General features: G+C 37.8%; 1 protein-coding gene across 1 annotated transcript; it reads right to left on the reverse strand.

The window, feature by feature from the left end:
• Positions 1 to 725: 725 nt before the first annotated feature.
• On the reverse strand, positions 726 to 22,460 carry LOC141908319 (uncharacterized). The gene is made up of 13 exons (XM_074798320.1): positions 22,296 to 22,460; positions 17,029 to 18,012; positions 14,397 to 14,506; positions 12,372 to 12,412; positions 9,662 to 9,813; positions 9,134 to 9,260; positions 8,182 to 8,551; positions 7,252 to 7,480; positions 6,454 to 6,726; positions 5,720 to 5,943; positions 2,965 to 5,251; positions 2,351 to 2,411; positions 726 to 2,268 (listed from the first exon to the last, which is right to left on the reverse strand). The coding sequence occupies exons 1-13, from the start codon at positions 22,342 to 22,344 to the stop codon at positions 2,076 to 2,078; spliced, it is 5,100 nt and encodes a 1,699-aa protein (XP_074654421.1). The 5' UTR covers positions 22,345 to 22,460; the 3' UTR covers positions 726 to 2,075.
• Between the last annotated feature and the right edge of the window lie 258 nt (positions 22,461 to 22,718).

Here is a 22,718-nt window from a genome sequence, read left to right on the forward strand (position 1 = left end):
TTCATCGTTGGTTTTACTGGAATCGTTGTAAAGGTGGAAGTGCTGCAACAGCTAGTGGTTGTTAGCCGAAGTTGAGAAGTTGAGAAAGATGACTATGCCCCGGATTGATGATCAAGCACTGTAGCTCAAGAGGAGGTCTGATACCCCGAAGGAATTACTGTTACAAGCTTATCACAGCAAGTGGAATTCAAAACTAAGGATGGAGGCTTGATGGGTTGGTGCGTTATTGAACCAAACAAAAACTTCAATTATCGAAAAATGATGATAGTGATATGACAATCAATAACCTTAGATTTGAACCTCCAACCTTTAACTTGCCAGTCAAGTGTGCTAACCACTAGACCACCAAGTTGTAGCAATTGTCAGGGTTTGAAAGTTTGATTTGAATGCTAATAGTGTGGCGAGTGTTATGTCAATGACCAGTCAGAAATGACCAGTGAGGTGCGACTGCTCTACTCAATGGTGGTGTTTGGTCTCATTCAACACCACGGCACCATTCCCCTCTGGGGCCGGTTCAGACTTAACACCAAGGCCATGTTACTTCTATGGAGATTCTAATAACTGAAGACCATTCCTTAAGATTGAAGATTAATTTTGGACTAAAGTCTCAACTATGGAACAGGCACCTGAGTTTTAGAGTTGGATTCTCCTTGAATGATAGATTGAAAACAAACATGTATTACTTTTTTATCCATAAAATAATATATGTATATTTATTTTCTCAAAGGTTTTTTTTTCATTTCAATGGCATAAACTTTTTATAACCAATAAAACAGTGAAGAGCAGTTGTCATGCATAAGCAAAAATGGCAGCAGAAGTCAGAAAAATTTCATTTTTTATAAAAGATCTTCTATATTACACGTAGGACTGAACTATCAGTATAAAATCCATCATAAATCTCAAATTACAACACCGATATAAATACTAAATTGTTTAATCTTAGAATCAAAAACTTTCAACTTTTTTATAAAAAATCTGATGCCAAACTTGTCAGAAATCATGCAAACATTGAGAACAATATTGGAAGATTTTTTTTCAACAATAAAAACATACAAATTAAACAACAACAAAATAACGATTTCATCAAATTTCAAATTACAGGCCACGTATAGACATCAGTCGTAATTAATTGATCACCACAAAAAGGAAAGTTATTTTAGATTTTTACCTAGAATACAAAAATGGTAATTAAAAATACTTCAGCTTTTTAAACTGACAAATTTTTTGCATAGGTCGTGTAAAATACCTGGCCTCTTACTGGCCGTAGAAAACTTATATCTTTTTAATTTGTAAATATTAAAACTACAAATATTATCCAAAGTTATCCGCGTGCAACAGTAACAGGGAATTGTTACTTCATTTAAAACTTCATAAGTTGAAATTGTTTCTATAGAACATCAGTGACGAGTATTGAAATTTTTCTGCTAATCTGGATCGTTAAAAGATTACTCATCGACTAGATTTAAAGTAGCAATGAGTATAAGGTATAAAAGTAATCTATTATGCCTATTTACACAAGAGCCAAGTCATGTACATTGTTTAGTATTTTTCATAGTAAAGCTCTATTTTTTATCCATCAGATACTCGCTAATTAGAGACTTATTATATTAATTCTTTCGAACAGCAACGATTAGGACCAGTTTTATAGTTCTTTAAAACTCGGGCCAGTTCTGCAGCCCAGTCCGAAACATGCTACACTATAAAACTGAGCCCAAAGCGCGTGTCAGACATCACAGCACCAATACAAATATCAGAATAATTAATTCCTATCTTTGATAATACTTTCTATTCATATTTATACATATTTATAATATGTCTTCTCTTTTGAAACAAATTACATTATTTACATCCTGGTGGCCTATTCATAAACTAACTTGTAGAAAATTATGTACACATTCTTTGAGCAGGGAGTGACTTTATGAAAGTTATTAGTATTACTATAGTATCTTGAGTATTACTGACGTGACCTTTTGATGACCTGAACTGCTACATCATAATTCAATCACAGCCTTATAAAAGCAAAAAAAATCAAAACAGCAAAATATCAAGATGACATAATTCCATATTCGCGATCGTTAACTTTTCGACGGCTGAGGATTTTCATTTTGTTGCTGAGCAATTTTCAGTAAATGTAGTTGGTCTTCTTGTAATTTCTGTAAAGTTTTCTCACGTTTTGAAACGTGTTGATCGAGTGTTTCATACTTCGACGCGTAATGCTCCATCATTTCATGGTCCCGAGCTTGTACTTTTTTATTTTGCGCGGCCAAACTGAAAATAGACAGCATCGACGTGAAAATCATCATCATAGTTAAAGCTGAAGTTGAAATCATGAATTCAATGAATTACAAACCGGAGTTTCTTTAGTTGAACGATTTCGCGCTTGGTTTTTCGAATTTCCAGATTAACATCCTCTGAAAAACATTAATTCATTACATTCAATATAATTCTCTATAAAAGTAACTTCTCACGAATTTCACACATAAGTTTCTATTGAAAGTATTCCGGTTTAGGGACATCCAATCCCGATTATAAACTCTCTACCGGGGCCGCTTCTATCAGGTTTACAGATTACAAACTCTCTACCGGGCGCTTCTATCAGGTTTACAGATTACAAACTCTCTACCGGGCGCTTCTATCAGGTTTACAGATTACAAACTCTCTACCGGCCGCTTCTATCAGGTTTACAGATTACAAACTCTCTACCGGCCGCTTCTATCGGGTTTACAGATTACAAACTCTCTACCGGCCGCTTCTATCAGGTTTACAGATTACAAACTCTCTACTGACCGCTTCTATCAGGTTTACAGATTACTAACTCTCTACCGACCGCTTCTATCAGGTTTACAGATTATGCTATTCCTCAATAGGTAAGGTGTATTCTGGTCAAAGCAAACGATGATTCCAGAATCAGTAGAAACCGATCGAAACCTGTCATTATAAGTCTTCAACTTAATGAAACTTTACCTATTTTCTGAAGTCGTTGTTGTTTTTCTTCAGACGTTTCCTCTTCGTTTTCGAATTCACTTCCCGACGTTTCAACCGTTTGTTTTCTCGTCTCACCGGCCTCGGTCGTCACGCCGACGTTTTGCGGAAATTCGACCGGATCGTAATCGTCGGAATCTTCGGTCGTCGTCGAAGTCGTCGCCGCCGAGAAACTCGAACGCTCCGATTTCTCCAACAATGACATCTGATCGCACGACGACGACGAATCTTCATCGAAACTTAAATCTAAATTGTTTAAAATATCCGAAGTGACGCTTCCGAAACTACAAATACTGAATTTCTTCACGAGTTTACGTTTCGGAGAATGTTGTTGTTGTTGTTGTTGATTGGAATCACTAACGGCAGACGTCGCTCCGATCAGATCATCGACGTTAAACGTATCGTCGTCCTCGGCGTCCGCGTAATCGATCTCGATCTGATCGCGATTAGTTCGTTCACTAGAGTCTTTATTCAACACGTTTAACACATTGACCGCACTATCGCGTCGCACGATAATCCCCGTAGCTTTCATCTCCGTCGTGTCATCGTTATGACGACTATTGTCTAAACTGTTCGCGTCGATATCGTCGTAATCGTGATCGGATAATTCGCTCTCTGCGATTGGAGCGACGAAACTCATCTTTCGAACCGGTTCCATCTGCTTGGAGTCCTCCTCCGTTTGCTCAGTGGTCTCTGTTATCTTGGAGTTATCCTTTGTCTGCCCAGAGTTTTCTTCCGTCTGCTCGGAGCTCTCCGAGTCTTTCTGCTGCTCACAATCTGTGGAATGATTGACTTCTACATTGTTATTTTCTACATTTGTCTCTCCCGGTTCGATCTTTCGAATGTTTCCATCCGATGGTTTCGGAGGTAAGGGTGGCACCGGCGGAGGCGGCAGACGCTTTTTCTCTGTCGAATCGACGCTTTTCGATCGTAAATATTTCACGACGATACTCGGCTCGCTCGGTTTAACGCCACGCGGAGGTAACGCCGGCGGCGCAGACGGCGTTTTGTCCTGATCGGATTTCAGACCGCGTAGATCTTCGATCATTTCGTAATCGTCCTGGTAACAATCATCCGATTGCGCGACACAACCAGCTCCGGCGCTTAATCTATTTTCTAATAAAGAATCATCACAATCAATGCCACTGTCTTTTTTACGACCTTCCTGATCTTTATCAACGCTGGAAGATGCAGTTTTTTGAGAATCTTCCACATTTTCTACAATTTCCACATTATTCCCATTTTTCAAATCATCCCCATTTTCTAGATTATCCACATTTTCCACGACAGTTTGATCGTGTTTATTATTATCACTGATATCGTCCCCGGACTGATATCCGGACGCGACCGAATCTCGTTTATCGTTATCACTCGGAACCGAATCGAAAACAACATCGTCACCGACGCTATCTCGATTACTCTCTAAAACAGCGCCATCTACGACCGGAAAATCGGTTTCCATCGGCGACGACACAGCGTCGAGATTCTCCAGCGAAAACTGGCGATGTATTTCTAAAACGGCGTCGAGTATTTCGTCGTCCTCGGCGTCGTCAACCGCCGGAATGTCGAAATCGGAACTGACCGAAGCTGATTTACTACGAACGCTACTCGAACGCTTCTTATCAATATCTACCATCGCGTAGGGCGCAACGAGGGGGGTCATTTCAGAATCACAGGGCTCTCCGTCTGCTATGAGAGGGGTCATCTCAGAATCACCGAGATCCCCGTCTGCAACAAGAGGGGTTGTCTCAGAATCACCGCGATCCCCATCTGCAACAAGAGGGGTCGTCTCAGAATCACCGCGATCCCCATCTGCAACAAGAGGGGTCGTCTCAAAATCACCGCGATCCCCGTCAGTTCTATCATCACAATTATCATCAGTTTGTTTTTTACTCTGCACCGCGTCGTATGGAGAAGTCGAACCAGATTTTCGTTCATCTCGTTCGTCGTCATTGTTGTCACGACGACGTTGTCGCGTTTTTTCGTAGCCGCTGTTCGTTTCATCGGTTTGTTTCGTCGTTGCGAACACGTCGAGATCTTTCGTCGAACTGCTTTCGGTCGACGAATCTTTCAAGAAGAATTGTTCCTCGTACGAGTTGATGCTCATTCGTTGCGCCCACTCGTCGCTGGTCATCGACGCCGGTGATTTCGGTGAGATCGTACTCTGATTGTCATCGTCTTCGTCCGATGATTCCGGTAAAGGTTGACCGATTCCTGTCTCTTTAATCAGTATCGCGATCCATTTACCCTGTTCTATTGTATTCTGGGGCTGAAAAATAAATACGTTACATCAATAAAACCTTCAAGTACTGGACTCAGTCGTCACAAATCTCAGGTTAGAATTACAGTAAACTTCACCTAACACGGACAGACTAGGATCGAGTTTAGTGAAGTATGAATTCAGGTTCAGAAATCTGAAATAATTTTGCTTTTGTCCAAGTTAGTGAATGTACAAATTGATCATGTTTGGCGAGGTTTATATCTGTTTATTTCATATGTATTAACATTTGAGTCAAGCGCTAACTGAAAACTGTGGCTCTGGATCGAGGGTACAATTTATAGAAAAAGTTTTAACTTAAAAACGGATCAGTTTGAATTGTTGCCAGCATTTAAAAACATGAAACAAGCAACAGCAATCAAATTAATTCACGTTTTCACTGAAACTGGTCCCTGTTCTAAATACAGGGAAGTCCAAAAATCCATTCGCTGAAACTTCAAACTGATTTATGGCTCTTACCTCAATAAATGCCTTCACTTTGTCGCCTTGGAATATTTTAATCGAAAGCGGACGATTCATTTCCTCCTGAGCAGACGTGATCTCGCAGCCGAGCAACGGAAAACAGAATTCGTATTTATAATCGGCGATATTACGGAAACATTCAAACAGACCGTTTTTAATGCGACAATATCGTTTACTCCAGTCGGACATGTTCGCTAAACTGCTCAATATATTCACATGACCTGAAAAATCAAACAGTTTAAATGATTAAACCAGCCTGAATTTTCGAATTACATACTGTGTTATCACTATTTCCTATGCTTTAAATTTGTTTATTTTACTGTAAGATATAGTCGAAACATCGAATAAACTACTATAGGGAGACGGCCACTTTCCACCAATTTACCAAATCCCTCAAGTTTTCTCTGATTTTTCCATGTTATTACACAAAATTCCCCGAGTGACTCAAAGAAATTTCTAGGTTTAAGATGTTGAAATGTCGTAATTCATTCATTCTAATGAATCATGAATTGATAAAGAATCACATGGTCAATAGACTATCCGAATTCCCTGAATTGAAATTGTCAAATTTTTCCAGATAGTTTTCCAGCGATATTTCTGATTCCCTGAGTTTCTAGGTTTTCCAGGTCAGAGGCCAGCTTGTACTACCCTGCACTACCTCAAGAAAACATGTCGAAATAAATGTTACATATATCTGAACATTGTCGATTTTTCTACACACACACACATACCTGAAACACGAACATCGTAGAAATTCGTATCAGCCGCCACTTGTTTAATGAGTTGAGCGCCCTCTATATTCGTAGCCGTCAGTAAACGTCGCGCTTTCTTTTTACCCCAACTGCTGAACATGTGACTGGCGCGACGCTGGAAATTATCGCTAGACGTGCGTCGCGATTTACGGTTAGTGGGCGGGAGAGTGGTCGACGCCGAACGATCGATCATGTGACTAGTCGACAATGACTTACGCTGTTCTAGTTTCTGTAGTCGTGGAGACGGCGGTTCTTTAAATCATAATACAAACAATATTAATTCAACAATTCAAACTGTTACATTTAAATATACTCGATATCTGTATGTAATATACAACTGTAACTATTTAATAGCTTCGGACAGAAAGGGTTAATTGAAAATACAGTAAACTCTGTACCGGTCAACTAGAGTTAAAATGATCAAGTCAGTGTATCTTACTAAGATCTAATGAAAAACCTATTTTATACCTGATTCTCAACTAAGGTGAAATATTTAGTCGTGAAGCTACAGACTGATTATATACTTATAATATATAAAAGATTATAAACATAATTTCTTTGGATATAATTTCATAAATAGGTACATGTATAAGAAGGACAACCCCAAGCCCTAGGGAAAATAATGTTTCATCCGATGAACTGAGGCATAGTTAATGAACCACTGAGTAGATGTTTCATAGATAAATAGGTACATATATAAGAAGGACAACCCCAAGCCCTAGGGGCTGAACCTGACAGAGTAAGATGCAGTTTAACTGTAGAGAGTGGCTAGTTTACCTCGTAGACTATCTCCTTCACTGCTGATCTGAGATATATTCGATAACGAATTCTGACTGGAATAGTATCGTTTTTCCGACAGCGGGCTAGGCGTCGCACCTGCTGCTGACAGCGGACTAGCCATCGCACCTGCGGGCGACTGTTCTTCCACGTACACGTTCTGAGGAGCTATAATGCGTACCGGAGATTGACCGAAGAAAATTTTCGCAGAAGCAGCTTGAGTTAATTGCTGTAAGAAATATGAAATAGTTAGAATATCATTTGAATGGCATGTACACACTTAGAGGGGGAGAATAGATGAGATTAAGATGTACCATATACAAATTTTGAGGAAAAGAAGCGAAATTTATTCATCAAGAAACAAAATCAAAAGTTTAAAAACACAACATTTCAGACTCTCTCTCTCCAGAGTATTACTTCAAGCCTCATAAGCTGCTAATCACCTAATCTCTCCGAAATTCACTCAAGTTCCCCCTGTATAAGTGTACCCCTCATTTGTAGTTATTTCTTTGCACCTGATGATGGTCTCTGAGTCCAAAAATTTAGTGCCTTTTTACTTTTGTTTTCATTTCTTGATAAATGAATTTCGCTGATTTATAAATGAGTTCATTCTAACGTTTCGAGGTTTTAACTAAACTTCATCGGCAGAGAATCGAAAATGATTATCATGAAGATTAGTCAAACCCTTGAAACATTGGAATAATAGATTTATTAATAAATCATTATTCCAAATCCTTAATTATTGTTTCACACCTGCCAAAATGGTCTCTAGAGAGAGTTTGAAACATCGTGTCGTTTCACTTTCACTTTTGTGTCATTTCACTTTTGATTTCATTTCTTGATAACATTTTTTGTGGGTTTAATCTTATCAATTGAAATATTGGTAATAAGGGGATGAAACGTTGACAATTATACAAATGTTGTACTTACATCGATCCACATGATAGCTCGATCGTGAGTTTCCGTGCTGAACAGATACGTTTTATACCCGGGTTTCGACATGCGTATAACGTGACTTCGTTTCAAATCGTTTTCGATATATTCCAAGTCGAATCCGTCGAGACGAATATCGAACTGCGGATGACTGTCGCGTTCCGATTTATAAATCACCATCCGACTCGGCGCGATCACGCAGAAACGTCTGCTCCACGTTAATTTACCTTTGAACGTTAATTCACCGGAAAATAAAACGTTTCGCAGGAAATCCAACGAGAACTCGTCGTCGAAAGATTTATCTTTGTCGCGATCTTTTTCGCGTTCTTTTCTTCGTTTCGTTTTACTTCGTCGTAAACTTCGAAATCTGAAAAAAAAGAAATCAAAAATAGGTCGCTACAAACAACTCACAATCCGTGTCCGCAGTTCTAGGCTAAAGATTGACTCCTGTTGACCAGTTCCATTAGAACCAATCCAACTCCCTATCAGTTCTATAGACAATCCATCAGTTTAAAGATCGTGATTTCAGTCTAAAAGTGGTCTTTAATCATAAGACTATTCAGAAGTTTTGTTAGAATATATAACTAAGTTGGTCTTAGACTTGAATCTAGGCTATAACTGCAACTGGCCCCTGGGGCTAGTTGCACAGTTGTGACTTAAGTCCAAAAGTGGTCTTAAATCTTAAGACTGGTCTTAAGTTGTTAGATTGGCTCTAGAACTAAGTTGGTCTTAGACTGGTCTTAAGTCTAAGCCATGACTATGCAACTGGCCCCTGGGGTTTAAGATCAGCCTAAGCTCATCTTATTTCTATAGCCAATATAACAGCTTAAGACTTATTGGTCACAAGTACGCAACAGGGTTTAGGGTTAAATGAAACATTGGAAATCAACTACCGGCCGGGTAAATGTAAATGAGTGGAATTGTGGAACCTGCAGTCAGAATATTTTACCTCGTGAAAGTAGAAGTTAGTGAACTGGTGCTTTGTCCTTCCTTTAAGTTGTGTGACGGGTCTAATAAATCCTCGCGACTACTCGTGTTTCCTCTATTCTCATCATATTCCTCATATGAAGTATCATCTGTAACAACATGAAACCCATGAATAACATTGGTCCAAATCAGGGTTGGGTTTCATAGATGTGGAAGAAAGATAGTCCCTGGGAACATTTTGAAATTTGTCAGTTATATCCATGGTTTCTCATTGTTATTATGGTGGTTGTCACCCAAATTGAGGATTTACCCCTAGGGATAACTTGGATACCCAGTCTATAAAACCAGGCCCTGGGGATTTGCTGCTTTATTGTGAACAGCAATATTCTACAATTAATCATAAATTACGCGGTAACGGAATATTCAACTACGAATATCTGTTACACTGAGGCATGCTTCTTGTGGCTACCCTCATCCCCTCCTCCCTTCCTCCTCCACCCCCTCTTTCACTACTCCCTTCTACCCGTCCTCTTCGTAACTCTAGCATTACCTGATTGTTCGTCGATTGAAGGCGTTTTAGTTCGTCCGTTGATGAAATCGTCGGGATCTTCGGGAATTTCATAAACTTTAAACTCATCGTCGTCATCATCGTCATCTTCATCACCATTCTTCACCTGTACAGCCTCAGCAAACATACCATTCCTGAAATACACACAGCAACACATCATTAGATATTAATGAATTATCGTGTTATTAGTACGAGGAGCTGTCCATAAAGTACATATACAAATTGTTGCTGATTTTCATCTGTATAGGGAGAAGCAGAGCCCCCCTTGAATCGCTCCGAGGTTTCTTACAAAAACTCATTATCTTAAAGAACCGCAAATTGCGCAATTTATCAACATGGATTTGAAGAGCCTCGGAATTTTAATATCGTGTTGTAAAATTTCATAATGTTTAATGTTACGTATGATTGCGGTCGGATTGTACGTTATCGTAACTATGATAATGTCGACGATCTCCTTGACTTTATACGTCAAATAAATTCACCTGAATAAATTATATCTACGCAACCCTATATATATGTATATGTATATATATATATTGCCAAATAGATAATTTGACAATGATGAATTGCTAGTGGAAAATCTAATGTTCATAATCATCTAAACATATACATTTTGACATTTAAATAAATCATCGTTATATATTAACTATGTATACTTTTATATTAGTCGATTACTTGACTACCGCAGTATGCTCTATAGATGAACAATAAACATCGAACCAGGACGGCAGCTTCAATGCAGCTAACTTTCACTTTCACATTTTTGATTGTGAAAGGGAAATCTTTTCGATCGTTTTGGATCATCGCGGTCGTTATAGGTGAAAGTAAGCCAGAGAATTTTGAACACTTTTTTATTAGTATTTTATGTATATGTAGGTTTTATGTTTACAGCGCGAGCAATTAGTAACACATGATCGTCTGTCAAATCCTAGAAACGACATTAAATATTATAAACAAAACATAATACACTCAGTGTAATGGTCAAATAATTATGTGAAAGGCTGGAGAGCTGTTTGTGACTGTAGTTACTCTGTGTAATTACGTCCAAACTGCAAACATGAATAATAACTCAGAAATAGATGCATTTGATTTGGGGAAAGCACTCGAAAAGGTTTCTAGTCTGAGCAAACATATGATAGAGACCACTTCAGACACTGTATGACCGACAGTTGACAACCTCATAACCACCACTAGTATGTCGAGATTCAGATGGGAACTCAGTTATTTTTTTTGGAAAAGACGTCAATGACTAATCTACTCGTGCTAAACGTCACCTTTTGAACTTTTTAAGTGAACTCCGAGATACAGTGGAGACCAAGATTCCTGATTTACCCCCCAATAAATGACAATATTGTCAGTGTTAGAATTGCGAAATTCTATTATATAACAAAATATATCCAGGGCCTTAAACAAAAGTATAGTTCACCGAGCAACACCTCCCCGATATTACTGCCTATAATAACATGACATTTCATATATATAGATCGAGGCACTTGATCAATGTCTCATGTCTTCATGTTAAGATTCACGCAGACATGTATTTAACAGAAGAGGTTTCTACTTTCACTACAAATAGATGAATTTATATCTATGTATATCGAACATCGGTGAATTACCAGGTGTTGATTTAAGTTTCGTGATTCCGAAGTTCAAAATTCCACATTTTTTCAGCGCGACAAATCAACAACAGGAAGATTAAAACGACAAAGTGACATTTTAATGACGAAATGTACATATTTTTATCGCTGGAAACCAAATTCAAAATATTGAAGAAAATGATGAATAGCGTCCAGTGACAGTTCCAGTTCGGTCCACTGTTCACGCTGCCGAAATAGAAGTCAAATTGTTTTCTTTAAAGTCATAGGTTAATTGTTTTCTATCCACTACAGACAAACAGATGACGATGCTAAAAACATCCAAATATTTTGATATGCCCAAATTGAACTCGGTGAACAAATTTCTATCTGTTTGTAAGTCATAAATTACACTCAGCACCGAGACAGAATAGGCAGAATATTCGTGAAAAACAATCCTGAAAATATACGATGACGATGATGGTCTGGGTGCAGACATAGACTGGGTCGGGGGTCTTAACGATTAACAGTATGTACACAGATCATTATGCGTTTATTCAGTACTAAGCAAACGAATATGAAAAATGGAAAAAACCCCGATGAATAGATTAATAACAGTACGATATAATCATAATGGCTGACAGGAGATCGAGGACTATAGTGTGTAGTGAACCGGCGTACAATCAGAGGTCAAACTCAATACATCCATACAGAATAGCTGATCATATTCAAGTACATGCTTTCATATTTTTGGTAAAATACAAGTTCTCCGTCTATAGAAATAGCCTCGATGAAGCTATTTTTTATGAAGTATTTTGACCACGAGTAGAAAGAGTTGTTTGACCGTGATCATAATACACGATCGTAGTAATTTCAATGAGTGAATGGTCATACACTACTACACGTATCTTCAATAGCGGTTACTTTATAACTTGAACTGTGCGCGACGAGGACAAAAGTTCACATACTGAACATTTGAACACTTTATTACTGGTGGCACATATATATATATATATATATATATATATATTGTATTGATTGAAAAAGGTATAGAAAAGGTGGCAAAGTTTGGTGCCATAAATGACTCATTTGAATTATCAAAAAGAACATTCTCTTACTTTTCATCCTCACCATCACAGGAATCATAATCACCTTCTTCCTGAAAGAAATTATAAGAAAAAAACATAAATCATCAAAACTAAAAAACCTACTGAACATACTTGAAGACCCTGAAAATATTGTGGAAAAATGAATGCACATTTATTATTGACATCTTGAAAATGACTCATTCAGGTTTTCGGGAATAATTCGAATGAAAAAATGTTCTACTTCTTTAAACGGGTAGTCTAATGATTTGAAGGAGCTGGAGACACGCGTCAGACTAGATCAATCAATAAATGTTTCCGCGGAATTTCGAATGAAAATATTCAATAGTAAAAACAGCAATAATCGCAATGAATCGTCGAAGAAATCTTTGAGGAAATCTTTAGAAAAACGAGTTGTAGAATGAACCGCAGACATGTCTATTGATTACGTGGTATTCCTTTCATTAAATGTTTCAATAAACAACATTTCCTTTTGAAATCATATTTTGCGCAATCAAAATTAAACCAGATGAGTTTCACATTTGAGTGAGTGATGTAGCTGTATAATACAAGCATAGATTTTCAGTAGATATGTGTTTAACAACACTAAATATCACTGATAATTGTTATACATATTTCATCTATATTTCGTATTTCTTTATTGTTTTATGTCTCCATCTTATTACTCATTGTCTTCTGAGACTGTTTGTCTGTGTCGGAATGTGTTAATTGTTGTTTGTCTCACTGTCATGTCACTACTCGTCACCTTTGTTTTTGTATCATTTTCCATGTCTCAACTGTCTGAATCTGTGTTATATAAATAGCTATGTGTAAAAATAAAGTCAGTTCCAGTTTTGGTATTCCAAACTGATAGTTCGCTCACTCGTTACTCTTTCGTTCTGCTCCGGATTTCCGACGTCGACCATTCTTCGAGAATAGGACAGAATATAGCTTTGCTAAATGTGTAAATCATTTCCTCGAGTGAATCCCAGTTACTTCAAGATCTCTGGAGATATCACATAGATAAGCATTCACGAAACACTCCGAGTTCGTGTAGTAACAAGAACATTGAAAATCTCAGCAAACTAAGAAAGAAAAGTCTGAAATATCTCATTGAGCTTATAGTTTATTGAATATCGATTTCATAAACTACAGCTCAAGGAAACATCTGAGACTATATCCTCAGTGCTGGGATTTTGTACCACATTACCGAGAAATTAAGGTTATAAGTAATTAAGAGAATGATTAATTGTAGAATCTTATACGAAATGATTAGATATTTTTTAAATTGACACGTACAAACGTTAGCTATAAATAATTATTCAATTATCCATTCTACTAGAGTGAGAGAGGGAGAGAGAGGGTGAGGCCGCTGTTCTTTTGTTCGAGATTTTTTATTGGACGTGTGGAATTTTTTCTAAATAGATCTAAGGTCGAATATCAACTTCTATAATATACATATTCCCATTCAGAATTTATTACTATATTAGATTCATCGTGAAGGTCATGAACATTGTTTTTGTCACCTCACTTGAGTTAAGCAGTAAATGTACATGTAATAGAGAATAGTATTGCGTACTGAAATTGGCATTGGACGTGTAATTGTATTGTAATTATATGGTTGAATAGTCCGGACATTCAAATATGAGTTGCTGGTTTAGCAATAAGGTTTTTAGTTAGGAGACATGTCATAATGATTTGATTCATAAGAGGTCAATCGGAATTTTCGATTGTAAAATCAGAATTATCCATATGCTGTAATTGTAAAGGGGCTGCATTCATTGTTAAATGACATCGTGGCTGCTGAAGTAGCAACGCTTTCGATCCCCCCCAAAAATACAGACGAGACAATAAGCTTCATTTTGGTGTTATCTTCTATTTTTCACATTGCTGAATATATTTCAAAGCATTACTATCAGCATTGATAGAACATTGATATTTCGTAAGGGGGTGCTGATTTTCAGAGGGATGGATGTAAAAATGAAAGGGGTATAAGCCGCCCCTGTAAAACCTGTTGCGGAGAACACTGACTGAGAACAGTGAAAGGTATATACTGACCTCATCAGCCTCTAGTGGTTTCCTACGCGATGAAATTGTTATATTCGTTCGTGAGATTTGTCTTTGTCGCGCTGCAAATACAGTCTCCTCCTGAGGTATCGGAGGCAAAGCTGAAAGAAAATAAAATTTTATGAAAAAAAAAAAAAGATTTTCGGCAGAAAATTGTTCACCTTTTTAATATAACCTCACAACCTGGAAATTATTGAAACACTTCATCTATTTTTACGAATGGCTGAGATTTAGGGCACGAAGGCTATCGGTGATTCTATCAGGTAGAACAGTAGAGCAGCAGCGATGATGTATAAGAGTTCTTGAAAAATTACATCAAACATAGTTGGAACAAAGAAAAACCACAGGAAAAAAAGTCGAATGATCATTAGCTGATATCAGAGACAACTGTTTAGTGTAAAACAGCGTTTGTTTACATTTTGTTTATAACGACCGACGCCCCCCTCCAACCCCTTCACTAATCGCTTACATCATCTCTATAGGTAAAATACCTCAACAGCAACAGCATCACACTGAACTTCACAGTACAAATATTTGCCGCTTGAAAATTTTGAAATTGGAAATATTTTGAAACTGAGCTCAGGGGCCAGGATCAGTGAAATTGTCCCTAAGGCTGTTCCAGGTTCCTTCAGTACGGTCCCTTCAGTACGGTCCCAGCAGCCTGAGTGAAAGTGTTACCCTCCCAGAATCAGTCCTTTTATAACTGTGGTCCTCTCTGTCGAGATAAATACGTCCCAGCAGCCTGAAAGAAAGTGTTACCCTCCCAGAATCAGTCCTTTTATAACTGTGGTCCTCTCTGTCGAGATAAACACATCCCAGCAGCCTGAGTGAAAGTATTACCCTCCCGGAATCAGTCCTTTTATAACTGTGGTCCTCTATATCGAGATAAACACATCCCAGCGGCCTGAGAGAAAGTGTTACGCTCCAAGGCCCTCTCCCTAGTTATAAACACATTGTGTACTGGTTATGCACCCGATGCAAAGATCTAGAAGCCCCAGATATCGGTCAGTTAGCCATTAATAGACCTAATTTAAATGCCAAACATTAATGATAATAGTTGTGGTAATTAGCAGAGTCTATCGAGTAGTAGTGTATAGACACTGTACTCGGAGCTGGTGGTTCATTCCTAACTAAATAACAACCATACTCTGATGCGAAAACTCAGATTTTAGTCTCGCAAAGAATGCAATATATGCATTATTTCATAACTTTATGATTTATTCGGGTACTCAATTCTGTTTTATTACATCGGGTTTTCCCCCTTGTGACATGTGATATGAGTCATTATTCAACCCGCCGAACCCTTACTAAAATCGAACAACCTTCTGGATAACCGTGGATCCAGTTACTATTTTTCCCTATATTATAGTGACCTCGTAACACCAGCGATGTTCCATGATATTTATTTATTTGTAACAATTGTTACCCCGGTAATGAAGCATATAAATCTTCAGCTTCGGCAAAAAGTGTAATGAATGATTCGATACCGGTTACAAACAGCTGCCAAATAGATCATACAACACCTACTCACTACATCCTCTCATAACCTATAAAACTTTGAACTCTCGTTATCAGTTCCGAAATATAAACAGCTCCGAGGAAAAATTCTGCATTTTTATGACTAGTGGTTTCTAACATGTTTTTTTTACGAGACCTCTGGGCAGTAAACGCTCAAACACTCATAAAACATATTTCAGGTACGGGCTGCGAGAGCGTGGTTACGTTCTGAGAAAATGATATAAATTATCATTATCATCATCAGTTATCCAGACCTCTACGCCGCCGGGTATCAGTAACAACTGTGTGTACAGTTACAAACTAGATAAAACTGAAATGTTCAACGTATTTTCATATTACTCCGACTGACTCTACAGACTCCTCCGGAGAGAAACAGATCCGGAGTGGGTAAAGAAACATATGTTCCCAGCAGGGAAATTCCATTCTGCTCGACATGTGCAACCACTTTCATGGATGAATGAAAATTCAGTTCGGTTTCTGGATTTTGACCTTTTTATACTAAACATTGACTCGGTCGATCTCTTACCAGACACTGATTAGTTTTTTTTTTTATGAGACAGAAGCTCTTTGAACATCCTGATAAAAATCAGATGTAGATTTTTTGCATGTTTAGGAGTCAAATTCAACAACTGTCGATGTCGTTCTAGCTCTTGTATGCTTTTCGAATTTTTAAAAAGATGATGGCAAACCAGTTGCAGTTCTCTTCAAGAAACAGCGTCCAGTATTACATAACTTTTACCCTGGGATATTCAAGACAAATCAATTTTCCGTTGATGAAAACCTCCCTCATTCAGTTGCCACTCATATTATCGGATGATACATAGTTACTCTTGAAAACCAGACCAGACTAACAGATAGGCCCTATTTAATTGTAGTAGTTTTCACCAAAAATGGAAGTAATTTGAAATCAAAAATAGTAGTACAACTAAACCCTGGACCTACAGGTCATTTAATATTAAACCATGCAACATTCTAAATATTTTAGAATCCAAACATGCATGAATTGAGATAGGGTTAATAATACCTAGGGTGCTAGGGTAAGGGGATAGGGGGTAGGGGGTAGGGTTAGGGGGTAGGGGGTAGGGGGTTGGGAGGTAGTACGTACCTGTATTAGGTCTGTGTTTTGGTAGTGCAGTAGGAGTAGATGAAGGAGGAATGTGTCGAGGAGGTAAAGGAGGAGGTAAATCATCGGTGATTATCTCCGCTTCACGACGTTTACTGCGAGCTCCGTTCGAGAAACTCTTCGGTCGTTCCGGCAACAATGGAGGTTCAACGTCATCGTCGACCTTCTCGTCGGTTTCCGTGACGACGATCAGCGGAGCAGACGTAGTAACTAAATCACGTTCTTCAGAATGTTTCTCGATGGAATTTTCGTAATTAGATTTTTTCTCCTCGATGATCGTATTGTAAATATTTTCCTCTTCAATTTTGCTGTTTTTATCAGTTTGTTGCGATGATTGAGGATTGTGACGATGTTTTAAACGATATTGTTCGATCAATTGTGTGGCTAAAGTGCGTAAATAAGGAGGTTTCGGGGGTATGCTGGGTTTGTCTGTAATAGTGCGAGTTGTATTTTGATCACAAGATGCCGAGTTCAATTTTTTACCATCATTTTCAGTAACTGCTTCTACGACTGGATCGGTGATTGGTTCTCCCATTGGTTCTCTGCACGGTTCTCCATCTGGTTCTTTATCCAATTCTCTATCTGATTCATCGACAGGTACTCTGATTGGTTCTTTGAGCATTTCTCTGATTGGTTCTTTGAGCAGTTCTCTGATTGGTTCTCCGATTGGTTCGTAATAATCGTCGGGATCGGAATTATCGTTTTGAGAATTCGACGGTTCGCGTCTGTCAGCGACGTTCTGCGAGCCGCGTCGTCTAGGTGGCACCACCGGTGGTACGTCGCTCACCGGCGCCACCAGTCCGCCGCCATCGTCCGGCGTTTTAACCGATGTTTCGACCAGTAGCGGCTCCTCGCGTATTCCGTCGAGGCGATCCGCGAACGTCGACCGACGTTTAGCCGCATCCTCCGAGAGTTTCTCTTTAGCTAACGTTATCCGTAAATATTCATCGAGTCCAGGAAGAATTTCTACAACAAACAAATAATCAAACTGTTAAATATTTGAAAATTTTCAACTCTAGACCGCTGAGTTGTAACCTCTAAAACATCAAAACGAGGCCATTAAATTCATGAGACTGGTCTAATAGAAAAACTGGTCTTATAGAAAGTCTCGTTTTAAGACTGGTCTTAAGTCTTGACTGTGCAACTGACCCTGGCATAAACTATCTCATCTGAGGTAATTTTGAAGATCAGATAGTTTGATTGACTGACAGTATGATTGGATACTAATCAATTTCAATGAAGGATTTACTGATCTACAGTTTGAGGTCTGCCTAATTTTCTAAATTAAGATAAAGTCTTCTGATCGAGGATGAATGTGTTTCATTTTAAATGATGCGTGAAACAGAAGAACAGGAGAACGTTCAGTTGCTGAAGTTGAGGGTCAGGAGAGTTGGCACTCACTCACTCAGTCCGTCTGTCTGTCTGTCTGCATGGTCAGTGAGATAACCTTGAGACTTATCAACGCACAAACATACAGAAACTATTTCATTATCGCAAAGATAAGTTTCAACCATTTCAGAACTATAAATATTGCATAATCTCTTACTCTCAATAATCTGATCATGAAATATTCTAAAATCCCGAAACCAAACTTTCAGAGCAGCGATACAAATATAATCATAAACACACATTATATAAACACGACATTTTCCTAGAAAAACGAAGTCAGCGATAAAAAACTAGTTACGCGCGTCGTGTGTAGGGTCTATGGGTCTAATTTCAGATCAGCCACTTGAGAGTGAATGTAAAAATGTCAAAACACCTCTTTACTGGTGCTTGACAGCAGACAAATTCTCTCTAGTATAATCGAACGCCACGTATGAGTTCAGATATAAGTAACCATCATTTCCCTCCAAATGATCAGTCTCAGACTGGAGACATTTTTAAAATCTGTCTAGTGCGGACAGAAAAAAGCTTTTAGAGAGCTTTAAATCTTTCCCTCCCCGACAATGCGATACATAGACAAAGAGCAGTTTGACAAACCGCGTTTAGACCTAATTCCGGCTAAAATTTTTAAAACTAAATTGAAAACGTATTGGGTGATTTTTAAACCGATAGGTCGACATTTGTATAGAGTGAATATCTGTGGTTTCTTCAGAATCAACTCCGTATGAATCATTGCCATTATTTTCAACGTCGCTCGCATTTTTTAGAACCATTTTTAACGTAAAATACAGTTACAGCGAGCAACTTGTGTTCTACATGTCTAAATCTTCATCGACACTACACTGTTTTACCGCTCGTCTAGAAACAGACAAATGGCTTTCAATTTTTAAGAATATTTTTTTGTAGGCAGCACTGCTGAAAATCGTAACATATACATTTCACCATTTGCAAGACTATGAGTACCGCAAGCCGTCAGACAGGTAGAAAAAATATCCGGTAATTATTTACACAAAGATTTGTAACGAAATTTTTTTAAAAATTCTCATGTTATTTCATTCATGTTATAGCCCTATATTAGCGCGGTATTCAAAGAACAAAGTGCAAGCAATGCGGGATATTTCACATCCCTAACTGCGAACAATAACACACTTATAATGGGCCGAAATTTTTCTGGTTTTTTTGCGTCATAAAGACTTTTTGATTAAACAACCTCTCATTGAGAGAATTTCTGAAGGTGTGTTCTCGGACTTTCTTCATAAGTACCGGTAGCCTGTCGAGTAAAAAACAAACGGATAATGCGTTATTTGGTTGCAATAGAAAGCCTTTCAATCAATCGGAAAAGTCACAAGGACAACACCAGCACCTTGAAGCACCTTGCATCCAACTCTCCTTCCTGAACAGTAGGTGATAATTATTATCAACATTTATGAAACAAAACACTGTTTACTGTTTACTCACCGCTGATGAGTGCTGAGGGTTAAGTGGCAAACATTTGACTTTATTATTTCACGAGGCGTTACACAAATAACTCTCTCCCACACAGATCATCTCCCCATTTAACTTACTATTTTCAATTCTGATATTTTTGTAAGTCGATACGGGAGTCATAAAATATGTTCAGGAAAACCGGCGGCCAAATGCGTGACCTACACGCGATGACCCCCTAATGACTGGTCTAATCCGGAGTAAAACGGTCGGATCTCAATAGGAGGGGAAAATTAGGAAAAACATACATTGAACCGATAGTTTACACAAGCCGTATATAGAAACTGATAATAGAGAGCGCGAAATCAGACATTATTATCATAAAACTAAATAAGAGTCTCACAGTCAGTTGGCCTATATGCCAATAATACCTATACACCATATCTCAATACACGCCAGGCACCGATACATTGATACCGACGAGAATAGTAGTTCTTCACGGATTTTTTTCTGATGGAATAATTAGCGATATAATACACGTGTATAAAGTAATTAGACCTCGTTAATATCGTTTTCTAATAATTTGATCCATTTTTAGGTAATTACGATTTCTATAATGTATTCTTTACGGAAGATCGGGCATTTTTTTTTATCGTCATGGATACAGAGAAGGTCGAATGCCGTCCGTTAATTCAACGGATGACATCATCGCGCGGAATTCTAAACCCGAACGATTCGGCACGCGACGACCGTATGTAGAACTGAGGATGAGCTGAAATATTATCATCGAAACTATCACGAAGGTGGTGATGATCGCGTTAACCTAAATATACAACCCCGGATGAACAGAACGAAAAAAAACAATATCGTAAAAATTAACGATGTCTCTGACAGGAAAACAGTCATCAGTATAGGCTGTAATATATAATCGCTTATTTCCTCAATACTTCACCATATATGTTTCCTGTAGTAGATATAATATATATATATATATATATATATCCGTTTGGAAAGGTATAGACTTACTTTATAATTATGATTTCAATCTATCATTCATTTAATCCTATTATAAATAGCCCTGAAATCGACGGATTCTTTTGGGCTGAACATTCATTTTATGGATTCATGGATTATTTCACGGTTTTACAAGAGTAGGCCTACTATAGACTAGGCCTATGAGGCTGTTCGAAACACATTTTTGGGGAAATTTTGATACCCCTCCTATCCCCCCTTTTGTAACAAGCTGTCATTTTGGCAGACCCCTATAATATTACGTAATAAATGTTACACCCTCCCCTTAATGATTTGCATCTTTATCACGGTTTGAAACTGTGGCTTTCAATGTGTTATGAGGAGTTGTCTTTCCAGTTAAAATAAAGCTAGAAAACGGTCCAACTTCACTGCTAGTTTCACTTCAAAAAAGTTGCTCATGATTCTTTACTTCAGAGAAATTCCAACAGTTTGTTAAGTAACAGATGCTGAGACTCTCCCTCTCCTTGCAACAATCTGTAAAAACTTTTTGAACCCCAGACGCGTAACGTAATTTTTGAACAGCCCCTACAGGGCAAACTGGATAAATTTCTGTTCAGTACAAAATAAACGCTATGCCTACTAGAATGAGGTATCGGTTGAATGTATAAACCACTATTCCAAATAAACTTTGATCCTTTTGTGTCCATATCGTGTATCAGGCTTTCCCAGAAATTTACGATACCGAATGTATCTTTAAACACAAAAGAAACTCGCGCTTGATCATAAATAAAAATCAAAGTAAAAAGCGCCCGGAAACAGCTATAGGCTTATACATCGATACCAATAAAAGGAATCTGCCCACATGAATTTCCTCCGAAGTCAAAACAAGTTTTCTATTCGAGTTTGAATTTTCTTTTTATTCCTGGAAACAATTTATGGGCATTAAAATCGTGAAGCGTTAAAATTTCAACTTGGAGCATGACCTCACTGAACTTACTTCTTACTGCTTATCTGTTAGGACTGGAAAATATGCTGAAATTTTGAATGCTAATGAATAGGATAAAAAAAGCGACAAAAAAATTCTGTAAAACGGCTACTAGGTAATTTAATAAAAAACCCAAATGGAACTGATACAAAATAAAAGGCTTCTAAACTAAAAACAAACTCTTTCACTGATGCAATTTCCTTATCTTATTTAGGGCCTACTCATTATCTGTCTGTATTAATTGCTGTATTTAACAAGCCATAAAAAATACAATAAAAATTGTTTTCTCAATTTTCAGCAATAAAATCCTTTGTACAGTAAACTTGTCTTTGAACACTTATATATGACAAGTATTAGCTTACCACTTTATTAATTGCAGGTAAGAAGAAAACAACTGTTTAAAAGAGTTAAAAACAAACTGAAACCCGAATAAAACTAAATTGGATTTTACTTTAAGAAGTGAGATTTAATTTGTTTTTACCTTCGATTGTCTCGATAGAAACTTGTAAAAGCTGACGTCGCATTGTCATTTATTATTCCCCATGTTTAACTCATCCTTTCAATGATATTCGATAAATCCAGCGCCTGGTGATATCGACGACGGACCAACTCTCTCTCCTCCGTTTACTACCTGTCATTCGAATAAACTTCCATCAACTTTTGCTCTTTTAGTTCAGATTTCTGCCAACAGATGGTGATAGTATTCAGTGTCGAATTGATTATTCTATCACTGCGGTTTATCACTTAGTTTTAGACACAGCAACTTTTATAACTCTTGACATTCTCAAAACAATTAAAACGTATAATACTCTCTGATCAGCGCGTAATAGGGACAGATTTTAAGTTAATTAATAATCCATTATGTATACAGTTTTAGGAAGAAAGGGATTGATTTTGACAATAT

The sequence above is a fragment of the Tubulanus polymorphus genome, chromosome 7 (assembly GCF_964204645.1).
Source record: "Tubulanus polymorphus chromosome 7, tnTubPoly1.2, whole genome shotgun sequence".
In the NCBI taxonomy this organism is placed as follows: Eukaryota; Metazoa; Nemertea; class Palaeonemertea; order Tubulaniformes; family Tubulanidae; genus Tubulanus; species Tubulanus polymorphus.

Bases quoted from the DNA above. Each gene is read 5' to 3' on its own strand.
- LOC141908319 (XM_074798320.1), bottom strand. From the start codon at position 22,344: ATGACAATGCGACGTCAGCTTTTACAAGTTTCTATCGAGACAATCGAA. The intron at 5,944-6,453 runs GTATGTGTGTGT...TTGATTTTTCAG, and splicing joins CTACGATGTTCGTGTTTCAG to GTCATGTGAATATATTGAGC. The intron at 2,269-2,350 runs GTTTGTAATTCA...GTCTATTTTCAG, and splicing joins GTTCAACTAAAGAAACTCCG to TTTGGCCGCGCAAAATAAAA.